Source organism: Sciurus vulgaris, assembly GCF_902686455.1.
Source record: "Sciurus vulgaris genome assembly, chromosome: 11".
NCBI classification, from domain to species: Eukaryota; Metazoa; Chordata; class Mammalia; order Rodentia; family Sciuridae; genus Sciurus; species Sciurus vulgaris.
In genome coordinates this window covers 92,675,187-92,699,374 of record NC_136472.1, presented here as the reverse complement: position 1 = coordinate 92,699,374, position 24,188 = coordinate 92,675,187, and the positions used below count along the sequence as shown (strand labels likewise).

Below are 24,188 nucleotides of genomic sequence, written 5' to 3'. Positions count from 1 at the left end.
AAGTGGTAGAATTTTCCACCTGGGAAGTATTTATGCCTCAGGTGTTTTATTGTTATCCTGAGCAAACATGAAATAATTAAAGTGGGTCAGCAGCACTGGGAAAGTCACACTTTGATTGATAGATTCTCACTTTAGAGACAAATCAACAAGGACCGGAGGCCCAATGATGAATGCTTTATCCTTCTAATAAATTTATCAGCATGAGTGTATGGTCCTTAAACCTTTCTCAATAACTTTCAAGTTTTATAAAGAACAATGTGATCACTGAGTTAGTGAATGAAGTATGTTAACACTCCTGAACTACTTAAACATGTTGCCATTTGGAGATATGTTCCCTTTCAGAATATAGCAAGACATGCTTTTTATATAAACTACAGTTTATTGATTTGTTACTACAGCAAGCACTGTGTTAAACCTTTATATGCATTACCTCATTATGAGTTAAGTGCTCTTGCCCACATTTTACAGATCAGGAAATTGAGGCTCTGATAAATAAGTTGCCAAGGTCACATGACATTCAGGGAAAGAATTGGCATGTGAACTTGGCCTAGTCTGATCCCAGAATATGAGCTCCTAACAGCTGTGTGGTACCACCTCTCAACACCTTGGTTTTAGTTACAAGATTTAGAGACAAACAACCAAAGAAAGGAGTTCCTGAAAAATCTATACCTAGAGTATCTCATTGAATAAATGGTAATCTCATGACTCTGTGTGTCCACACAATGTTACCCCCTCTAGCATGAAAGAGCCGGGGCAATGAGCACAGAGACATTCTAGATCTCAGTTAAAATGATTGAAATCTGGGAATGGTCAGCATGGAGCACAGGGACAACTGTGAGTGGTCTGTTTCATCATGGAAGGAAAATAGATGCACAACAGATAGAATATCTCTTGGGACCCAAGAACTATTCTAATTACCTATTTAAAGTATACTAATGATGAAGGGATTGAAACTATGGGAAAAAAAAAAAAAAAAAACTAGAATTTTGTCCCAGCTTTAGATCAAACTTGAGCAAAAATGTGTGCATGCTGATCACCTATAGCTTGTGTGTGCACACAGGAGGAATATTTTGGCCTGTTCCAGAAAACAACTTGATTTAGTGGCTAACCTTGGGTACTGTGAGTAACTCCTTATGTATTTGAAGGATTCTTCCTCCCTTGGCCTGTGCACCAACTAATCATGGCTTCGCCGCGATCTTTAGCTTAACTGACCTATCCCTCCGGAAACATGTTACTTTGTTCTCTGTGCTACTGTGAGTTTCGTTATATTCCAGACTGTGCTTCAATTGTGCTTTTGTTAAAAACTGCATTCTTCATGTATATGGAAAGAACATTTAAATATTAGTTGATCTTGATTTAAAGGATAACTGAACTAATATCTCATATTTTTCTTTTTCATTCCCCTCCCCTTCTGTTCTTCAGCTCCAGGGTTCCTTGAAAAGAAAACAGGTAGTTAACCTGTCTCCTGCAAACAGCAAGAGGCCCAATGGCTTTGTTGACAACTCTTTCCTTGATATCAAAAGAATCCGTGTTGGGGAGAGCCTCTCTACTGGACAAGGTGGCCTCCAAGTAAATAATGGACAAAGTCAAATTATGCCAGGGGCCTTGCCTATGAGCCAGGCACCCCCGAGAAAGACTAGTACTCTGCCATCCCATATACATTCTCCCGGCAATGGTATATTTAACATGGGCTTAAAGGAAGTGAAGAAAGAGCCAGGAGAGACTCTGTCTTGCAGTAAGCACATGGATGGCCAAATGCCCCAGGAGAATCTTTTTAGTAATAGATATGGGGATGACCCTGGAGAGCAACTGATGGATCCTGAGCTGCAGGAACTTTTCAATGAACTGACTAACATATCTGTGCCTCCCATGAGTGACCTTGAGTTGGAGAACATGATCAATGCCACCATAAAGCAGGATGACCCATTTAACATTGACTTGGGTCAACAGAGCCAGAGGAGCACTCCCAGACCCTCCTTGCCTATGGAGAAGATGGTGATCAAAAGTGAATACTCACCTGGCCTGACTCAGGGCCCCTCCAGCTCTCCTCAATTGAGGCCCCCATCAGCTGGGCCTGCATTCTCCATGGCCAACTCTGCCCTCTCCACTTCATCCCCAATCCCTACGGTCCCTCAGGGCCAGGCTCAGCCTCAGACAGTGTCAGGCCCAGCAAATAGGGCCCTGCCAAGCTGGCAGGAAGTATCCCATGCTCAACAACTCAAACAGATTGCTGCCAATCGTCAACAACATGCCCGGATGCAGCAGCACCAGCAGCAGCACCAGCCTACCAACTGGTCAGCCTTGCCCTCTTCTGCTGGACCATCCCCAGGTCCATTCGGGCAGGAGAAAATCCCTAGCCCTTCTTTTGGTCAACAGCCATTCAGCCCACAGGGCTCCCCTATGTCTGGGGTAGCTGGCAGTAGCAACCAGTCAAAAGTAATGGCAAACTACATTTATAAGGCCAGCCCCTCAGCCCCGGGTGGGCATCTGGATGTGCTCATGCAACAGAAGCCTCAGGATCTCAGCCGGAGTTTTATTAACAACCCACTCCCAGCCCTGGAGTCCCGTCATGGCAGCACCAAGCCTCTGTTCCATTTTAATTCCGATCAAGCAAACCAGCAGATGCCTTCTGTTTTGCCTTCCCAGAACAAGCCTTCTCTCCTACACTATACCCAACAGCAGCAACAGCAGCAGCAACAGCAGCAGCAACAGCAGCAACAGCAGCAGCAACAGCCACAACAGAGCTCAATGACAGCTCAGCAGCAGCAGCAACAGCAGCAACAACAGCAGCAGCAACAGCAGCAGCAGCAACAGCAGAGCTCAATTTCAGCTCAGCAGCAGCAGCAGCAGCAACATCAACAACAACAGCAGCAGCAGCAGCAGCAACAGCAACAGCAGCAGCAGCAGCAGCAACCACCATCACAGTCCACCCAAACTTTATCAAACCAGCCTTTGCTAAGGTCACCTCTGCCACTTCAGCAAAAGATCCTGCTTCAGAAAATTCAGAATCAGTCCATCCCAGGACTGGGCTATCAAGTCTCCCAACAACACAGACAGGTAAGGGCTCTACTACTCCAAACAGAGTTTCCAGAGATCATTTAGCTTGGCCATTATGCTTGTGTTGGGCATGATCAAGACTAGAAGTGGTGGTGGTCTTGATAGGTTCACATGAAGACTTCATGAGCCTATTTCTCTTAGGGTGTCTAAAGGCAAGGGCTGATATTTCCTTGTGGAGTATTGTTATTGGGTTGTATAATGATCAAAGGTTCTTACTTATTAAGAATGTTTCATTATTTAAAAAAGAATGTTGCAATAAAGCTCATGCCTTTCATGATATTATCCAGTTGCCAGATTCTGATATGCTTGATGTTCATTCATCCAACCAGTTAATCAGTCTTTGAGTCAATGTCCACTTCCCAAGTGCCTACCATGTGTAAGACACTGTGATTCATGCTGAATAAGGCCAGAGGTGATATGAAGATTATTCAATAACTGAACTAAACCTCTACCACTAACTGTAATATCTTAATGCCCAACCTGTCATAATAGATCCTCCCATAAGTGCATGTGGAGCATGTGCACCCCAAATAAGACATGACCCCTGTCTACAAGCACAGTCGGAAAAGAGTGGCAAGCTTTAAAAGCTATCATTTTAATACTAGAAGTAGGGTATCTTCCCTAGCAAGAGGAAATTAGCGGAGGCTTCTGGAGAAAGTAGTGCCTGAGTTAAGTGTTAACTGTGATTACCTCAGGACCTTTGATTTACATAAAATAGATATTTACTATGTCCTGATAGGAACAGCATAAAGAGAGAGCACTGTGCCTTCAGAGCACATACAGGCAAGCAAGCCCTGATCCCCAGGGAACTGGAAGGAGGAAACTCTTCCTGGAAGGAAGAAAGTTTGAATATTGCTTTGACTTGTTATTTGACAAGTCCACATTATGTGTCCGTGCTCCAAGATAGCACATTACAAAGCTATATATTGGGGCAGTATGATGCAGCTGACCCTAAGCCCAATAGCATTCTGAAAGTAGTTTTAATGGCAGCTGCCCAGAAAAGAATATCATGAACTCCACAGACTGTGTCCAAGCTGGCCTTTGCCCTAGATATGGGCCAAGAGAAAATTAGATTCAAGGAGGATTCAGAAGCTGTGTATCAAGTAAGATTTTCAGCTCTTATCCAGTTAAGAAACCAAAATAAATAATAAATAAATAAATAGACATAAGAACATGAAATTTTAGGATTATTTAAAAACAAATTGTGAAACTGCTTTCTAGTGTTGTGTGAGGGTATTTGATTTGGATGAACACAGGTTCAGATCTTACTCTGACATGCCTAGCTGCATGTAACTTCAAGTCACTCGCTGAGCCTGACTGCACTGCTTCCTCACATGTAAATGAGGGTGGTAATGGTATCTGCTGGGGTTGCATTGAGAATAAAATGAGATAATTCCTAGCCCAAAGTCTGGAATAAATTGATTATTACTGTGATTATCATGTAAAGATCCATAAATATCAAAATATTGTTTTTAAACAAGCACTATTTTTACATAGGAGTATCATTGGATTAAAGTAATAGAGAAACAAATTCAATATATACAGCAATATGTATTACTGTATATTACTATCTGTAACTCTTTCCCTGTGCAGCAGTATAAGAATGTAGCAATTTCTACTTCTTGATCCAGACTTCTGATCATACAAATGGAAATTGTAAATAATAAGATAGTAATGAGTTAGCATTTATTGAGCACATAATATATGGGATGAGTTCTGTTACTCTTACTGGTGGTATTTTATCTCACCCATATGAGGAAAGTACCATTATTTCCACCTTACAGGTAAGAGAATTGAGGCACAGAGAGCTTCAGTAACTTTTTCAAGGTCACACAGATATTAAATAGCAGAGCCAGGACTCTGATGGTTTATTTAAAAGTCTACACTTTCAGCCACTAGGATATACCACTCACAGGTTGGATTTGTTGAGAAATGAATGAACTCTGTAGACTGTTGTGAGGATTCTCAAAAAAGGGTTTCTTCTTATACTGAGCCCTATTAACATAATCTCCATAGAAGATTAAGACTTTGGGGGATGAAGAAAACCTTACCTCGTTAAACTTCAGAGCTGTTAAAGAAATTTATAAAAATGTGTGTGATAGTTTACTTTCCTGAAGATAAATATTATGGAACTAACAAAAGTAAACAATTTACAACAGGAAATATATATTGTTTGTGTCCCATCAGCTCTTTTTTGGGAACTTCCCTGCCACCTCCAATATCCTTTGTCCTATTTTGGAACATAGAGTTGATATCAGCAACTGCACACATACTCCTGACCTCTTAGTCTGCATGCAGGCTTCCAAGACTTAAGCATACCAGTGGGTGCTGATGGCTAAATCAGCAAATATCTTCCAGGGCCTGGAATCATTTTTCACATTTCCCAGTGCATATTTTGCCAAGAAAATTTTCTTCACTTCAGGAAGACCCTTAGAAACTGGTAGAAACAGTAGCATATCACTCTAAAGACCTGTTCTATACAGGCAGGCACTAGCTTCCCATTTAATGCTTTATTCCAGCTGTGTAGATGGAACCACATTGTCCCTTCCAGCCCAGCAATTCTGTGTGTGACCCAGAAGTGGGACTCTAAAGTCTGATATCTGAGTTTTAAGCAAATAGACCAGAGTTCTGTAATCAGTAAGTGTTGCCCTCTTGAAGGCATCCAGCTGAGGGCTGTGTACATGCTAATAATGGTGCTATTGTTTGGTACAGCTACAAAATTCTCTCTGGGGATCACCTCTAAAGCATTACAGCATATTTTATAGATTATTGCCAACACAATAATATTCATCCTGTCAGGGTGGTTTTTGAAAACAGTCAAAACTGGGTAATGCGGCTTTGGGTCAAAACCAAGGAATAACTATGATATGGCAAGGCTGTGTTTCAAGGGTGGTATGTGAACTTTCTCTGAAAGCAATAAAGAAAATAAATGAATTGTCTCTCAAGATGATAGTTTTGAGAAGCAATTTCCAGGTACATTTTTCTAAGGTTTTTCTGATTCTTATTGTCTCATCCAGTATATTGCCAATTATTCTTAACTTAGAATAGTTTTAACATTGCCATCTATACTAGACAATAAGGATGCTCATTCTTATGCCAGAACAGCTAAGTCCCTGTGACTCATGACCAAAGTCATGGGAAGAAGGGATTGGGAATTAGTTAACTATTACATTTGTCAACTAAAGCATCTTAAATGAAAATACTAGTCCAGTGATTTTTTTTTTTTTTCCTGCTTGTCATACTCATTTTTCATCAAACATGGGAATATTTACTGTGGGATTTACTAACTAGAACCCTTTAATCTTAGAAATGGTACAAATCTTGGTTGTCTGCTACAAATGGTAGGTTGAATTTGTTGATCGGTTGCTTGCAGTTTACTCAGTAGATGCCACACAGGGGTTTTTCTTTCAGAACTCTGAGCTCGTGTAGATCCAGGCACAGGCAGAGACTGCTTTGAGGTATTCCCAGACTCATCTCCCTTTCCTGTATACCTGTCTCCTTGATGTGAACAATGTCTGGGGGGGGTGGTGCACTATAATCAAATTGTTGAATGTATCCTTATTGTTCCATGGCTTCACTGGAATGGCATTGATGTTTTATAAATTGTTTTCAGTGGACTCTTGTCTTGCTGATATTTTGAGGCTTGGCAAATAGAGATACCTCCTGGTTATAACTTCTTCTCTTCCCAATTTGAAGATCATGGGAAAGGAAAAGAGAAGGATACAATATGTGCATCGCCTATTTTCTTTATGTTACTGAACACTTAATAAAGTGTGAGAGAGTTGTTGGTTGACCAGGGCTCAGGGGGTTCAATTCAAGTCCTTACCAACTTGAATGAAAAAGTAATCTTTTCTGCAGCTATACAGTCACTTAAAAAGTGTGAATTTTTCTAACATTAGATCCATGCAACTCAAGCAGATTCTATATTCAGTTTAGAATTCTCCCATGTCTAAAACTTCTGGGAAGGAAGGCAGCCAGTGAGTGGATGGTTTGTTATGACTGAAACATAAATTTGTACATTTTCTCCTTAGTTTAAAGCCAAGCTCCCCAATCATCTGTTATGAACCTCACCCCAGCATCTCTACCCAGCCAAGTCAATCTTTCTTTACTTGATTTAACCTTGGGATAAATTCAGCAAGTATCCTAACATCCTTCTCCCCTCTTCTTTAAGATAATACTGCATATCTGATCTTAAAGATGAATACTCAGAAAATTGTTTTCAAACTGGCCTGAGTGGTGGTGGAGAAATCACTTTAGCTCACATATACTGACAGTACTCCTAAATCTTTATTATTGTGCAGTGAAAGTGCCAGAGAAAGAAGATAGAAACCTGTATCAACTAAAATTCCCATTTAAATAGAAAAATCTAGAATTCAGTGCTTTGCAATAATGTAAAGTCCAAGCCAGGCCATTGCTGGAGCTAGAGGCTGGCTGAAGTTCATTCACTTAGGCTAGTGTCAGGGTTCTGCTTTAGAGGCCTGAACAAGATTAGAGGAAGTCAGGATCAGGAAGGAGTGAGACAAAACCAAGCCAAAGTCCTGCAGAGGCTAGAAAGCAGGATATTCAAGACCCAAGTATGAGGCCAAAAGATGATGGCAAATCTCTGGTCAAAGGCAAAAATAAACAACATGAAATCTAGAGTGAAGATGGGATAGAGACCCAGAAGAAACCCAGTGGTCCCTGCAAGTGACTCCTAACCATTTGGTGACCTCTGTCATGGCACCTTGGCTGGGTCTTGGCAAGAGGGGAAAAGGTTGACAACAGGCACATCATGGGATGTCAGTGTCAGGCCAGGATATTCCATCACCTGTCTTCTAAGTTTACAAGGAAAGAAAAATTTGTTTTTAGTACTCCATGACACTGATGGATGCAGGGCAGAGTCAGTTTCCAGATACATATATTCATATAATTGGAACTGAAAAATCTTTATTGGAAAAATTAGCAGGAGGGATTTTGTTGTTTTGTTTGTTTTAACATTAGCACCAACCCTGTGCTGTGTACAGATGACCCAAATGATAGACATTACCTATCATCTACTCAGGTGAAGACATGAGACCCAGAAAGATCAAATTACTCACTCAGAGTTACAGTTAATAATTGGTCTGATTTTAAAATCTAGGGCTGCCTACATACTATGCTGCCTAAGTTAAGGAAATTGGAAGAGGAGGTTTGGATTGTGCAATAAGGGTGTGTGTGTGAGAGAGAGAATGAGAGAGAGGTTTGAAATTCTACTATTCTTTACATTGCTAGACAAAAACACTATCTGTGGCAACATTTAAATGAATTCTTCTGTAGAAAGGGATTTTCAGTCAAATTCACTGACTTTGTTTATCTGGTCTCTAAGCTTCCTGTACTACCAGGAGCAATGAAGTAAAGATTCCAGGATAAATTGACTTCTGCCTTCCATTTTAACTCTGGCAATAGCTTCCACTCATTCATTCAAATAAAATTATCGAATGCCTGCTCTGTGCCAGGCACAATTCTTGATACTGATGCTACAACTGAGAACAAAGATGAAGTCTTGGTGCAGCAAGGGGGAGCATTTTAAAGTTTTAAAAAATTAAATAATCAGCATTTCTAAATTGAGCTATTTTCATCATATTTCAGATTTATCCTACTTCTGTTGCTAGACTAATTGGTTGGTGGACTTTTTATACCTCTTATCCCAGATGAAGATTAAAAAATAAAAAACAATCAAGGAAGAGGGCATGAAATTTAGTTTTTAAAGCAAAGCATTCTGGAGTTTTCTTAGATTTTTTTAATTGTTAAAAAGTTGTTTATTCTCTCTTTTAATTTAACATCATGCATTAGGATTTAAGAAACCATTCAGAGTCACTTTCAGTTCTCCAGTAGGGTAAAATCATAATTTTTGCAATCATTCATTCATATGATGAAAGTGTATTGAGCACCTACAATGTGTTGAAAACTGGGGATTCAAGCATTAAATGACCCCCTTTGTACCCACTTAATCTAAAAGATTGAGAAGGCATGGTCCTTCCCCTTAATGAGCTTTTGACCTGAAGGAGGTGTCTGTCCCACTTAGATTCCCATTGGATGTATACTCCATACTGTCCTGATCCTTAACAACTCAATATAGTATGGCAAAAATCACAGAGGCATTTTCCCTAAGTCAACGAGTTCAATTGGTAAACATGCTGTTTTAACCTTTTACAGAGTAGTACTCGATTTGCTAGATATTCCACTTTTCCCTTTACTTTATTTTGGTATTCTAGTGTGTAATAGCTTAGAGCACAATGGAGTTAATTAATGAAAGTAACGACTCCTGTATCCTTCAGTAAAGAAATAAGCACAATAACAAGAAGAACATGTTAGCCTTAAGATCCTAATACCTAGGGTTCAACTCCACAGTCAGGGAACTGGCTTCTATTCTCATTCCAAGGTCTTTGTGTGTCACATCCATCAAGAAGAGCTGTGCATTTAAAGCATTAGTGTGTAATTTAGCCTGTTGAATACCAAGTTTTCAACTAGGGAACGAAAGGGTGTAGGGTTAAGAAATAGATTTGATCCTGGAGCTAGAAATGAAAGAGGGTTAATGGAAAATCTGACAGATATTTAACTGTAATGTGCATTAATGTAGGTGACTCAGATAATCCCCTTTGCACCCATTCTAATTAGTTTTGCCTTTTCCAGTCAGTTCTTATTGGTTTGGTAGAAGGGAGAAGTGGTTTCCTTTGGCAAAATGGAAGGAAGCAAAAACCAGTTTAGTCAGTGCACGAATCAGTAAATTAGCACATTAATGGTTAGAATCAGGCACAAAGACTTGAGATTTCAGAAAGTGTTTAAGGAGTTCTAGGTCTGAAACAAAAGAATGTACAAATGTTTAGACTGCTAGCATCAGAGAGACTAATGTGAGTGAATCATCTTACTCTTCTACATTGTTGTTCGAGCAGGGAAGACCCAACTTACACACACACACACACACACACACAGAGGCAACTCTCTGGATACTAATTAGAGAACCCTGGCTTAATATTTGCATTTGATGCAATGAATCTGAGCAATAAAATGGTGCCCTATTCTCCAAGCAATAAATTGAATTGAGCATAATAGAGGGAAGCCAACGACAGCTTTCCTGTGCATCCTGCAAAATCAAGTTTTCAAGGTCTCCCAGGATGAAAGAACAGGAGTGGGGGGTGGGGGGGGGTGCTGAGTTTCCCTTTCATTCTTCTGTTAATTCCCTTCACCCTGAATCACAAACATTTTCCACAGTTTATGTTTCACAGGAGCTTAAGTTCAGCTCCACCTTTAGGAAAGGAACTTCACAAACAGAAACTTATTTGGGTTCTCCCTTTTTTTCCCCCTTCTTTTCTATGGTACTGTGGGGATTGAACACAAGGCATTGTGTACACTAGGCAAGGCAAGGCAGGTGTTTTTTTGTTTGTTTGTTTTGCCCTTTGTTTTGTTTCATTTTTAGTTGTAGATGGACACAATTTTTATTGTATGTATGTGTGCATGCATGTATGTATGTATGCTGAAGATCAAACCCAATGCCTCACATGGGCTAGGTGAGTGCTTTACCACTGAGCTACAACTCCAGCCCAAGGCAGGTAGGTGTTTTTACTGAGTTACATTCTCAGCCCTTTTTAAAGTTTTATTTTAAGAGAGGGTCTTGCTAGGTGGTTTAGCCTGGCCTCAAACTTAGGATCCTCCTGCCTTAGCCTCCAGAGTAACTGGAATTACAGGTCGTTCTTCTTGAAAGTCCACAGGTATACATATGGGTTCGTGAGAGGCAAGCACAAGAGTGTGTGTGCCTCACATTCTGGACTTTGGCTCACATCTCTATTGTCTCTGGGTCTTCATCTAGTTCTCTCCTCTCTTCTCTCTTCTTTCGTCCTTTCCCTACAGACTGATCTAGCCTCTTTTCCCTGACCTTGAGGCCTGTTCCATGGCAAGCCTTGAAGTGGGCAGGGCAGGGACCTGGAGCCACTGGAGCTGTTATTGGCAGTAAGTATGAAGACATTTCCCAGAAGAGGATCCATGTTGCAGAGACTTCTGAGGCTAATGAGCTGGCAGGCCCATCCCATGTCCCACAAGCCTCTGGCACAGATTCATGAATGCCGAATGGGCATGCCCATGGGCAGAACACATCCAGAAAGCTTCTGACCATTGTCCCTTCTTGCCTCAGGTGCTCACTAACTGGCTGGCCTCCTTGGGTCCTGCCAATGTGCAATCAGAGTGAGTATTCCAAAACAGGAATTTCATCATGTCAGCTGCTTAAACCTTTAAATGGTCTTAATTTTCTCAATAAATCCTTATGTAGTTTATAAAGCTCTATGTGATCTGGCTCTTGCCAAACACCCGATTTCTGTATCTCATTACCAACCTTTCTCTTCCTCCAATCCACACAGCCTTCCCCCAAACTCATACACTGGTCTCAGTTTCCTCTGTAATAAATGTCCTCTAATTCTTGAAAACTACAATGCTTTCTCTCACATACCCTACTCTAGTCTCCACATATGCTGTTCCTTCTGCCTGGAATACTCTTCTGCTCTACTTTTTCTGGCTAACCTAGCCCTAAAGTATCTTAGCTGAGACTGCAGTTATTTCCTCTAGAAGGTTTCCTTGACCTTCAGATCTGGATTAGCTCCCATCCTATTGGCTCTGAGACCTCCCTCTCCTTCCTCTCTTTAAGTATGTGTCATTCCTCATATAACTTCATTCCTGAGTGTATTTTCCCCAGCTAAACTGCAGGTTACTTGAAGAGGGGACATGGCTGTCTTGATTACCACTGTATTCCAATCTCTAGTCCTCTACTATGTTCTAGGGCCCAGAACATATTTGTCAGACTTATACTATGGATCCCTGATTCTTTCCCCTATTCTTGGGATTTAAGAACATCAAAACAATACCTCTTCTTCCTCTTCCTCAGAAGGTAGACAGGAGCTGGCACTTCTTCTTCCCTCCTCACCAAGTCTACCAAGTCTGCCTTTAAAGCACTACTTGCCCAAGGACCTGAAGTCCCAGTCCTTCCAGTTCCAGTTCCTATTGTCAGAGCTAGAAGCAAGACACTTCCCTTTCAGCTGCCCCCTGGCTCAACCTGTGGGTGAGAATTCTGAAGAGGCACTTTTAATGGAGACTGAACTGATTTATAACCTGAGGAATCTTTGAGGGATTTATCAGGGATATTCTAAGTGATTATTTTCTATCATCCTGAAGGCAATAAAAAGTTGTAGGAAAAAATACTGTTTTTTTTTTTTTTTATGAAGATATAACTTGTTTCTAACATAAGGTAGTTGCTGAATTCAAACATGCTGAATGTTATTGAATCAGATTTTCTCTCTAGAAAAGTTACTCTAGTTGCAGTGTAGAGAATGCTTCATGAGGCTGGGGATATAGCTCAGTTGGTAAAGTGCTTGCCTCACAAGCACAAGTTTCTGGGTTCAATCCCCAGTACTGTAACTTAAAAAAAAAAAAAAAAAAAAAAAAAAAAAACCTTCACAATATTTATATGCTAAGAACACTTAAGAGATTTTGAAGTTTCTTTAGGCCATGGAAGCTCCTGACCACCTCAGAGCATCTTTGAGGATTCACCCATCCTCACATCTTTCTCCTCTGTCCAACACTGCTCCCAGAGGATTGACTCCATCAATTCGTATCTGTTTTATCTTACTCTCTCCTTTCCATTTTCAAACATGTCAGTTCCTCAACATCCTTCAAAAGTAACTTTCCATCAACTCTCTACCTCTTTGAGACCCATTTTGAATCAGACGCAGAACCTCAGTGATCATCATAAGTTATTTCTCTCCTCCCAGGTGGAATTTCTGGTATACTACATAACCAGCCACCTTCTACCTCTACTCCATCTGCTGCTGACACACACATGATCTGAATATTATAATCCTCCCTTCACCCTCCTTCCCTCCAGCTACCTTTTCCCTCCCAATAGTGTTGGGACAGTGAGCTAAGGCAGCTCTGCCTTGCTGCATTCTTCTTGGGGCTGAGGCCAGCAGCTGGGGTTACAGTTATCTCTCTTGCTTTTGCCAGGATCCTTCCTAGAATTGCACCTTTCACCCAAGGTTCACCACTCTCTGGGGTTCTACTTCACGGCGTCAGCTCTCCATTTGGCCAAGCACTGCCTGATCCCATTTGATCCGCCATATAGGACAGTGCTTTGTGGGTCTTGGGGTCTCCAGCCCTCTATCCTCTTCACCCCTTTCTTGAGTGCCCATATGCTGTGCAACCACCTCTCCTCAAGCTATGAAGCAGGCAGCATTTCCTCCTCCTCTAACACCCCAGCACAGTGCAGAGACTTCACTTAGTTCAGGTCTTATCTTATGTTATTATGATCTTGTTTAGGTTTCTGGTCCACCGAACCATGAATTCCTAGAGAATTGGGACCAGGGGATTTCTTATTCCTCCTTAATTCATAAAACATTTTCTATTTTTTATTGTATTCACTGCTTTCTACCTTACTTGTTAATTAAGTCCATACCTTAACCTCTCAACTAGACTTCAAGCTCCTTGGATCAGAGTCTGTAGTAATTCATTTTTTCTTTTTACCTCCACGGGCTAACAGAGTATCTGACAGAAATTATCAACAAATGGGCAAGAAGAAGAGGGAAGGCAAAGGAAAGAAAGGAAAGAAGTCATGGTGTGTGTGTGTGTGTGTGTGTGTTTCCCTACATGGTCTCAAAAATCAAAGAAAATGAAATGAGTTTAAATAATTTCTGATATCAGTCTAAATATAAAATGTATGTTTTTGAGAATTTACATATTACTTCCAAAAATGTTGTAAGCATCTTAACAATCATATGACTTTGACTAAGTTATTTAAATTCCCTGAGACCAACTGTGTCATTTGTAAAACAAAAATGAACACCTTTTTTACAGAATTGTTTGAAATTTTTCCATGATATAACCCATGAGGCATTCAACGAATACAAGGTCTGCACTTTATAGGCAATTCCCAAATGTTAGCTTGCTTCTTCTTGCAAAGTAACAACTTTCCAATGAAACAATACAAATAAGTTCTCAGACAACTGCAATGGGGATTTTCAAAACACCCCACCTCTAACTGAGTTTCCAGGCAACTAAGGCATAAAGAAGCTCTGTGGGGATATAGATGTTTTGTTTTGTTTTGTTAAATATAAAAGTAAGCATATAAGCCCATGTATGAGAGACAAACATTTTCCTGGAAATGAATTCAGTGGTACATTTATCATCGGGAGAATTAGGTCACATAATGGACTCCATCTTCCACTGGAAATTTTGCAAAGACACTATGCATTTACTTTGATGTTTCTGTTATTAAGCTGGATTATAAAGTCTGAGGCCAAAATATTAGACTTTAATTCTAAGTAGTCTTTTATCTGGAAAGCTGAGATAATGTGGTTTCAAATACAGTGTTTTCTGAAGACCACTTCAATGGTTTTCACGCTTAGCTTTAGCGGGAGCAGTACTTTCCTATCCCTGCCCTACCTTTTTTGGTTTCTCTGTGGCACCTCCCACCTACTCAGGAACAGAGTTTATTGACTTCATAGCAATGCATAATTAAAATGCCTGTTACATTGCCTAGCTCAAATATCAGCTCTCTGAAATGAGTTTCTGATGAACCCATGCATTGTGTGAGGTGCATTAAACCTGATGAGTGCTACCTCAGAATCAGATTTCGGGGAGGACTTTCCAAAACCTCTCAATGTACTCTAATTTTATACCCTCTCCCCATACAGCTCTCTCTCCAGACCAAACATTCAAAATCATCATGAAAAAAAAATCAGCAATTGGCATATTACTTGTTGCTTGACAATGTTTATGTGCTGCCTGTATGCAGCAAACCATGTTAGCTGCTATAAGAATTGTAAAACATGAGGTTTACTGTGTAGGAGCAGCACAAGAATTAGACCCAAACTCGTTGCTAAGTATTTTACTGTTAGTCCTCAGGCCTGGCCTACTTCCTTTGTTACAGTTTTATTCTGTAACTCCAAATGCAATTATTCTCTGTTTTAAATCTGATTTTTACTTTTTTTTTCTTTTTTTTTTTATTTTTAGTTGTAAGATAGACATAATGCCTTTATTTATTTTTTTGTGGTGCTGAGGATCAAATCCAGTGACTCACACATGCTAGGCAAGTTCTCTACCACTGAGCCACAATTCCAGCCCCTGATTTTTACTTTTACCAAAGTAACACATGCACATAATTTTAAAAGACCAGATGATGCTATATTCGGAAGCAGTTCCCTGACCCCTCTTCCCTTACTCTTCTTAGTCTCCAGTGGAATTTACTTTCATCATTTTAAGTTGGTCCTTAATGGTATTTACCCTTGTATTTCTAAATGGCTATCATACCTGCTACTTCTTTATTTATTAATTTTAGGCAAGATCTAATACATCTTATTATAGTACATGAAGATTGTAGTTCTATTTCCAACCTTTTCTCCTTCTCCCCTTTCATGGATTAAAAAAAAAAAAAAATCAGCCCATATCAGTGCTTTCAGAATTGATGAAATAATAAATAAGATTTACTTCTGAGATAGGCTGTCTACTATAATTATAACTCCTATGCAGAAGTTCAGTGCTTAATTTTTTTTTCACTTGTGAAGTTTCTTTGACTGACCTGCTAAGTTTTCTTTTACCAACTAACAGCTCTGTAAAATATCTCTCAATACATTCTTCACTCTGATTTCTCACAGACCATCTCTTTGTTCCATTTCTCTTCCAGAATTCATCTCCTCAGGAGCCCTCTGTCCCCTGCAGCAATCCAGGCCTCTCCTGCCTTCATTCTCTGAACCCCCCTCACTCCTCTTCTACAAGGGAGTCCCTATTTTTTGATTCCCTTTTATTTGTCTGTTTGTTTATTTATTCTCTCATTTGGGTGGATTGTTTCTGCTGGTGACTTCCTGAAAGGGTATGTGGAAGGCAAAGTGTTAAAACCTTCAAGGGGCTGGGGGTGTGGCTAAGTGGTAGAACATTTGCTTAGCATGCCCAAAACCAGTGTTCAATTCCTGGCACTGGTTGTGTGTGTGCGTGCGTGTGTGTGTGCGCAGGCGTGCATGTGCGTGTGTACATATATTTGAGATGATAAGGAAAAATAAACATTAAAAACAAAAAAGAAAATTATTTAATATAGATAGGATTCTGGTAATCTGGTGTCACAGAGTAGCAAAGAAGGACTGAGGTAGGAACTCTCTTTGAGCACCTACTATAGGTCAAGTGCTTTCTCTATCACATTCCTAAAAAATAGGAATAATTGTCTCCTCTTTAGAGTAGCTTGGTAATATTTGTTTAAGGTCGCACAGCTAGCAGATAGTAGAACTGGAATTCAGATCTATGTGTGTCTGATTCTAGCCATGCTCCACAAACTATATCTCTTAGCCAAAAAGCATGCATGCATAATCCTATAATCCTTGCCCTCAAGGAGTTTGCTCAATCTTAGCTTTAATCCAGTATCAAATAATTACTATTTTTACTATTTTATGGCTCACTTTTCTCCTTTTGCGCGCGCGCGTGTGTGTGTGTGTGTGTGTGTGTGTGTGTGTAAAACTTAACTTTGGTTAATGCAACATCTGTTTTTGTAGTCCCCATATATTGAGTTTTATTATTATATTTTTCCATGAACTTCTGGAACAGTTATTTCAAAGGAGGTTTCAGTTCTTTAACCCCCCTATTTCCCAGGCAGTGAGCAGTTACAATCTGATCTGGTTATAACTGAAAATATGCTAGTGGTTTTGCCCTTCTCCCTGGTGGCTTTTGGTTTCTATGCCAGTCAGTTCATTTGCTGACATTTATCACATTTAGCTCCTGCCTAAGGGACATCCAGTGTTATTGGGGAATTTACAGAGTAGAAGGAATAGTGCATATTTCTGACTGTGTACTGTATCAGCAGCATGTTACTCCAAGCTCCCATTTCTTGAAATATGAACTGAAATCCTTCACAGAAACAAAGCAGAAGAGTGAATATAAGGGGAAAAAAAATAGGAAAGAATTTTAAATGAAGGAAGAAAAGCAGTATCGTTGGTCATGGTTATTGTTGCTGTTAATGGATAAGTTGGTGGTAAGTCTAATGCGCAAGCTAATTAGTACCACTGGGTGTGCTTCATTCCTGAGGGCACAGTTGAAGCCTTGCCAACTGGGCTTGACACTTCAATCCCGCCTCTCTACACAAGGGAAGCTTCTTGGACAGAACAAGGGGACAGCTCTCTGTGCATACTCATCATACTGTCCTCTAGCAGCATCCTGGCTGCTGTTCCAGTATTATTGCTCTCAGAGGCAGAAATGCTTTCATACAGTCAGAGATTAGAAGCAGGTACTTGCTCTGAACAGTCTCTGCTTTTTGAAAGTGTTGGGTTCTAGCAGTGCATTTGTAATTTTGTTGTTTGGCACTCCTGGTGCATTTTTTTCCATAGGAACATTTTTTTTTTTTTTTTTGAAGACTTGTTCAGTGTGCATAGATTGAGCAAGGCACAGTGGGAGAATCAGGAATACACTCTAATTAGTGAAATAAGGAATTACAGGACAAGAGACAAATATATGTCCCAGCTGAGCACTTTAGTATGAAAACCCCAGAAAAGGGGCATCCTCCTCATCCTGAGTCCAGATTCTGAATATAGAGACTAGAATTTTCAGTTTCACCTTCCCAGAAGAGAAAGCAAGGATCCAGACCAAAGGAATGGGCAAAAGGAGATTAGCCAGAACAAGGCCAGTGAAGGAGTACAGAGCTCTTCATTTCCACTAGTCTTTACTGAATGAACATTTGTACTTAGCTGTTGCCTGAATGTCTGTCACTGCCTGTCCATAACAGTGTTGGGGCTTGAATTTTGTTATTTCACTTATCAAAATAAGGGAATTTGAGCCATCAATTCCTAGTCAATAACCTGTAAAGAAAGAAACCACTTGGTAATAAAGGACCCACCACCAAGGCAACTGGGTCGAATGGCCTCCCTAGGCTGTACTCAGAACTCCACTATAGCCCCGAGAGGCAGGACTCAGTAAAGGAGGCTGTGTTTTGTATAAGTGAAGGCAGTCCATAAAACTTTTTGCTTCTGAAAAGGCAACCATAGTTTTACAGTAGAGATGATTTCTAAAATAAGGCTTTACCCCACATACATGAAGAAATTAAAATTGCCTACATACCTAAGCCAAAAGGAAAGGCAGAAGGTCAGAAAGATACAGTAAAACATAGGAAAGAGAGGATCCCAAGGGAGAAATGAAAGGAAAATTGGACCAAGACTGCATTTCTGATCAACTCTTTTGTGTAAAGTCACTTTTATAAGGCAATTTTAACTCTCTAATAACTTGTCCATTTCTGTTTGCAAATGCAGATTAAGTCAACCATTCCCACAAATGTCTCCAATTTTTTCCTTTTTATGTTTCATTCAATATTTTTTAATTTATTTTTTGATCAGGGAGGCTGGGAGGGTTCAATTCTGCTGTTGTAACCTTTTTTCACATTTCTCTAAATGCTTACAATGGGGTCGCATCTACATGGATATGAATTCAACATGGATTCCAAGGCCCGAAGGTCAGGCCCCACTTGACAGTTGTGATATGTACAGTGCTGCCAACAGTCATTTTTGTAAAGCAGCCTGAGGGTGGAGCCATGTCTGGTGAAGTTGAACATAGATTTCATTTTCTTCATACTCAGAGGCAAGAGGTTTCTGTCATTGGGTCTGCATGATTTGGGGAATGGAGACCCCCTCCTCAGTCTGCCTTGAGCGTTCATATTCTCCAGGGTGGTCACAAGCAAATGTGTGAGAACCCTGCCAGGTTCTTCCTTGGGGCTGTGAAGGCAGCCCTGACTTCCATGGGAATGGGATTCCCTGCCAAATTCAGATGCCGAGGCTTTCCTCAGGGACCACAGCCCATCCCAAGTGGAGGAAGTTGCTGTGAGAAGTTGAGCAAGCTGTTCTGAAGGACTGTCTCATGTCTGTGTGTGCATGCACACATCAATGCAAAGAAATCAGCCCCCGACCCTTGCTTGCTTTATGTTATGTATGGAATCATACAAAATTTCACAGCAGTAAAATCTTAAAAGGGGAGCTGGTTTTTCTCTCCATGGCTGGCATTTCTACTATATACTTTACAAGATGCACATCATTCATACCGCCAGGTTTCGCACATCTTTTTTTCACCTTTCAACATCTCTGAGACTCAGCCCAGATGGTGCTTCAAATGACAAAGGATCCCACATCTCAGCAATGGAGTCAGAGTAACTTTTAGTTGTAATTCTTTTAAAATTAAGAGTTTCTTCCATTTGGCCACTGCACTGAGGTAGGAAAGAGGAGAATGTATTAACAGATTGATTTTAAAAGTAGAGACAAAGCACCCACAAAGCAGGACTGACCAAGGTCCTCTTTGGTGTTCAAGTTTATGGAAGTGTGAGAACACTGCATGGCAAGGCCGACCAGCTCAGGCAGATTAGCATATGATCAGTAGCAAAGGTGCTATCTGAACAGCAATTAATTAGTAAGAGCAGAAACATTTCACATTGACCATTGTAACAGATGACATATTAAATAATTTTTTCTCAGCCACAAACCTCACTAGCTTTTCCAGTAATCTGAAAAGACAAAGAAAAAGAAAATGTGGGGTAAGTCCTATTCATCAGTCAGGTTTCCCCTTAAACATCACTTCCTTTAGGAAGCTGGTCAGAGAGATCCACCCCCACCCGACTTCCGCTAGCTCAGCTCTTCTTCTCACTTATTACTTTAACGCCTTCCAGAATTACCTGTCTTCCTCACCAGACAGTCTTTACCCTCCAGTCCCCAGCACCCAGCACACTCCATAGCACTTTGTAGGCACTTAAATATATGCTCAATAATTGATGAAGTATCAAGGGCTTGTGTTAGGCCTTGGAGTACACTAAAACAAAAAAGAGTCTCTGCCCCAAGAGGGATATAATAAGCCATCATGCAATTTTCCAAGTTTTCTAATCCTGTAAATACAGTTTCTTTAAAGGAGAATGAGGGAAAGTTTGAATTTTGAGCATCTGAATGATAAAATAGAAAACTACATTAGCTGCTTCTCTGATTCATTAATTTTACTAACAAGAAATAGACCACGGAATTCTTTTTTCCTTACATTTCAAGTTTGCTACCTGGGTAGGACAACATCAATACTAATAGAAAATGGCTTTACCTGGGGAATAATATATCAGGATGAAAACAGGAACTATCATCAATATGTTCTCTGAGAAATCTATTAGCTATATGGTAACTAACATTGATTCTCTAAACTTCAGAACTGAAAGCTACCGCATGATTGGCTTTGTAGTAAAGAGTGAAATCAAGAATCATGTTCAAGTTTCCGGGTATATTTCCTTTTTTGCCTACTCCTTTTGCCATGCTGCCGTTCAATTCTTTTTTTTTTTTTTTTCCCCAGAAGAACAATTAAAAGTAAAATATGCTACACCCACTCCTTGGTCTCCTGTACTCCATATAGTATTATTTCTTGAACATTCTTGGTGTGCTTGGTATAACAGAAAGCAGAAAGGAAGTGAAGGCTCTTCCCTAAGGGTTTGCTGACTCAGTTAGAGACAGCCATTTAGAAAGATAACTTGGAAGTCTCAGACACGGAGTCTAAATTTTATTCCAGAGCCACAAAAGATTTGAAAAAAAAATTTTTATCAGTACAATTGATTGTACTTCTCTTATTCCTCTCACAGCATACAATGGCTCTCTCCATGCTTTTTGTAGACAGAAATATAGACCCACAAATGTGGTTGCAAAGGGGAATGACCAGGTGGCCTTGAAGCCACCGTTGTAATCTACACAAGAAGAGGACAGACCATGAATCTTCCTTCCACCTTGACCTCTCCAAGGACAGAATTGATTGAAGAGGTGAATCTTTTAATATCATTTTCCTTGCTTTTTGTTGCTTTTTGAGAGAGAAATTATAGTTTTCAAATGTCAACTGGAGCCTCATGTGACCAAAACAATTGCAAATAAGAGTTCTGCAAACAGAAAACAGTATAACAATAGTTTCTGGTAACTCTTAGAATTGTGTCGTATAGCATGTCCTGTACCCTTCATATGCTACTGTATTTTGAGAATTCGAGCTTAACTAGGGCCACATGACTTCAGTGCCATTGATAAACTGGGTGACCTGTGTAAGCAGTCTCTGCCTCATTTTCCCTAAATATACAATGAAATAGGTGATTAGATCAGAATAGTGTTTTCCACACTTTTACATTTATGTTAAATTAGAGGAAAGCCAACATTACTTTGCTATATTTCATTTTTCTATGTAAAGACATTAAAAATCAAAACAACTACTGCCTACTATTATCATCATTAGCATTTAAAAACTTGAGAACAGCCAGGCACAGTGATGCATGTCTGTAATCCCAGCTACTGGGGAGAGTGAGGCAGGAGGATAGCAAATTTGAAGCCAAACCTGGCAAGACTGTGTCTCAAATATTATTTTTTTTTAAAGCTGGGTATGTAGCTCAATGGTAGAGCTCAACCCAGTGCCACACACACACAAAAAGAGAGGGAAGTAACCTCAGAGTAGCATTAAGTGATGGTTCTTGACAGTGAATACATTTACCTATTTTGTAAATTCATCGTGTGTTTTTCTTAGTCCTACTATCAAATAAAAACATCCTTGGTAATGAATATAGGTCCACAGAACAGCATCAAATCAGACAATCTGCATGGCTCCTTCTACCTGTACTAATCTGAGCTTAATACTGGAATTTACCAGTTGAGCAAATAAATAGTCACCCAGAGATACCTCACTTTCCACCTTGTTATAATGGTGGCATTAACATTTTACAGCACTTGGCTATCTAGAGTTTGGAAGACAGTGCCAACCACATCCTACTGCTTTCACTCAAGACTGTACACCTGTTTCACACCATTAAATTGTCATTGTTTTCAGCCAGGATGACTCTGCTCATTACATGTGAATCTAGCAACAAGGAAATCAAATAAAAGGAAATGCAGGAGATGTCAAAGGGACAGGCGAATATAAAAACAAAACAAAAGCCTCTTTGCAAGGCTTAATTGATGATTTTGCCCAAAACACTAAAGGAAAAGATTTACAGAACCAAGAATACAATATAAATCAGTTAAGTTATTCAGTATTGTTACAGTATTAATGCTGCAGCCTGAATTTCATTGTGTGAATTAAATACACAGTCTGTTCCCTAAGATTGTACTTGGTTTCCATAATAGTTTTTTTAAGTCCTCACAGATTGGAAATATAAATATGGAAATTTATGGTTATCAATATTTTGAGCCAAATCTGAAGAGAAGGGGTTTGGACTGAGGTCTAAAAGTACTTAACTGAAATGGAGCCACTAAGAGACAAGTTTAGTCTTGGAGACACATGTGAGAGGGTGACAAATGGAGTTTATCACGTTAGGAGACTTGTGGATTTGCCTTCTTGTTTCCTTTGGCAGCACAGGGTAAGAGGCCGGCTTTGGCACCAGAGCTTTAAACACACAGTCACTTTGGCATGAGATTGGATCTCTGGTCCTGTTCAGAGCTCATTTTGTAGTAAATCTGTTTTTACAGTGAGGCAGGTCTTTTAGAAAATATCCCTCTCCTTGAGAGCCACCTCTTTCAAGTTGAGGAGAGTTGGTCTCCTTCCTCCTCTTCCTTGCTGCATACAACCCTAGCTCTTGAGGCAAAAAGAACTTGACTTATTTAAACCATGCAAATGCTCAACTGTAGGCTCAGAATTTCAGAGGTGGTATGAATCTGGGAGATGTTTCTAGTAAAATCATCACTCCCTTTTTACACACGTGAGAGAAATCCAATGGCTTCTCTAAGTTCAGACACTTGGAAGAGCCCCGATTAGAACTGTGACCAGTGCTGGACCCATTTGCACCCACAGTGAATCTCTAGACTCTGAGTATCAGTAAGTATACAGATTAGACTATGGAAGAAGCAGGCAATGCTCCATTGTTCTATAGGCAGTCACAATTCTTTCTTTTTCAGTACTGGGGTTTGAAGCTAGGGCCTTGTCCATGCTAAGCAAGACTGCACTACTGACCTAAGTCCCCACTGTTTTTTTTTTTTTTTTAGTTTGAGACAGGCTGTCATTAAGTTGCCCAATGATCCTCCTGCCTCGGCCTCCTGAGTAGCTGGGATTATGGGATTATAGGCATGCAGCACAGGCCCCACCCTGAAAAGTTTTAACTACACAGAAACATAACCCTAACCTTGTAGCAAGAGCTCTCCTAGCCAAGTAGGCTAGATAAGAACACTGCAAACGGGACAGTGAAACCCAGTGAAGAATCAGAGGGATTCTGTAGCTAACTGAAATGTTCTGTTTTGTTGTTTTTAAAATTATTTCAGAGTTGAACAAATCATGCATCTCTGTGTCCCACAAAATCCTATACCACACCTAACTTGATTTTGTTTATTTTTTTTTAATGCAATATACATTTTGGGTATTTGCAATACGGCTGGTGCAACAGGCAAGACAAATGAAGGGAGGCTTCCTAGAGGGGTGATTTTTCTATGAGTGTGACCAGTCTGATGGACTGTCCATGAAGACAGCCAATCTTCAAAATGGGCAGTGGTGATATGTCATGTCGACCTCTTTAATATATCTTTGTATATTAGGCACGTGCAGGAGGGTTGAAGAATAAAAATAGAGCAGGGTTTTTGGAGGAATACCAATGAAGAAGATAAGGTTTGGTGACTGGGGAATTAAACATGCTCCATAAAGTCCAGTGTGATTCAGGCCATCAGTACAAATGAGGCCACCCAGCATCAAAACCAGAATCTCATAGATGGCAACCTTCTCACCCCACTCTCTTCCCTTGAGAATTCCTATCCTGTGCATAGTTACTCCTAGCCCTCCACACCCTAGGTGTTTGGAAGTCCAAAATAAACCTTCAAAATGCTCTCCTGAATGAGAAGAAACAACTAGCTGCCACTTCAGGCTGTGTTGCAGGCTCCACTGACCACTACTGGCTGGAGCTACACATCTCCACAGGCTGTCGGTCCCAGAGTAACTATATCTTTCTCTTTCCATACAGCTCCTTCCTTGCCCAGCTCACATATAGAGTCAGGTAGCTGGTTCAGGACACTTTTAGGTACCAGTCGCCATGCTGGTAAAACCACTCCCTTCCGAGCCACTGGGCTTATTGCTGAACCACCCCGTTTATACTAGACCCTAAGATTCTTCATAAAGTTTTTCTTGTTTGTTGTTGTTGTTGT

The 24,188-nt window shown here is 40.2% G+C and overlaps 1 protein-coding gene across 1 annotated transcript in view; it reads left to right on the top strand.

Moving 5' to 3' along the window:
- MAML2 (mastermind like transcriptional coactivator 2) overlaps positions 1–24,188 on the top strand; it is a 334,343-nt gene that overhangs the window by 227,153 nt on the left and 83,002 nt on the right. Inside the window, 1 exon segment of the mRNA XM_079101919.1 lies at positions 1,423–3,057. Coding sequence (XP_078958045.1) covers positions 1,423–3,057 — 1,635 coding nt within the window.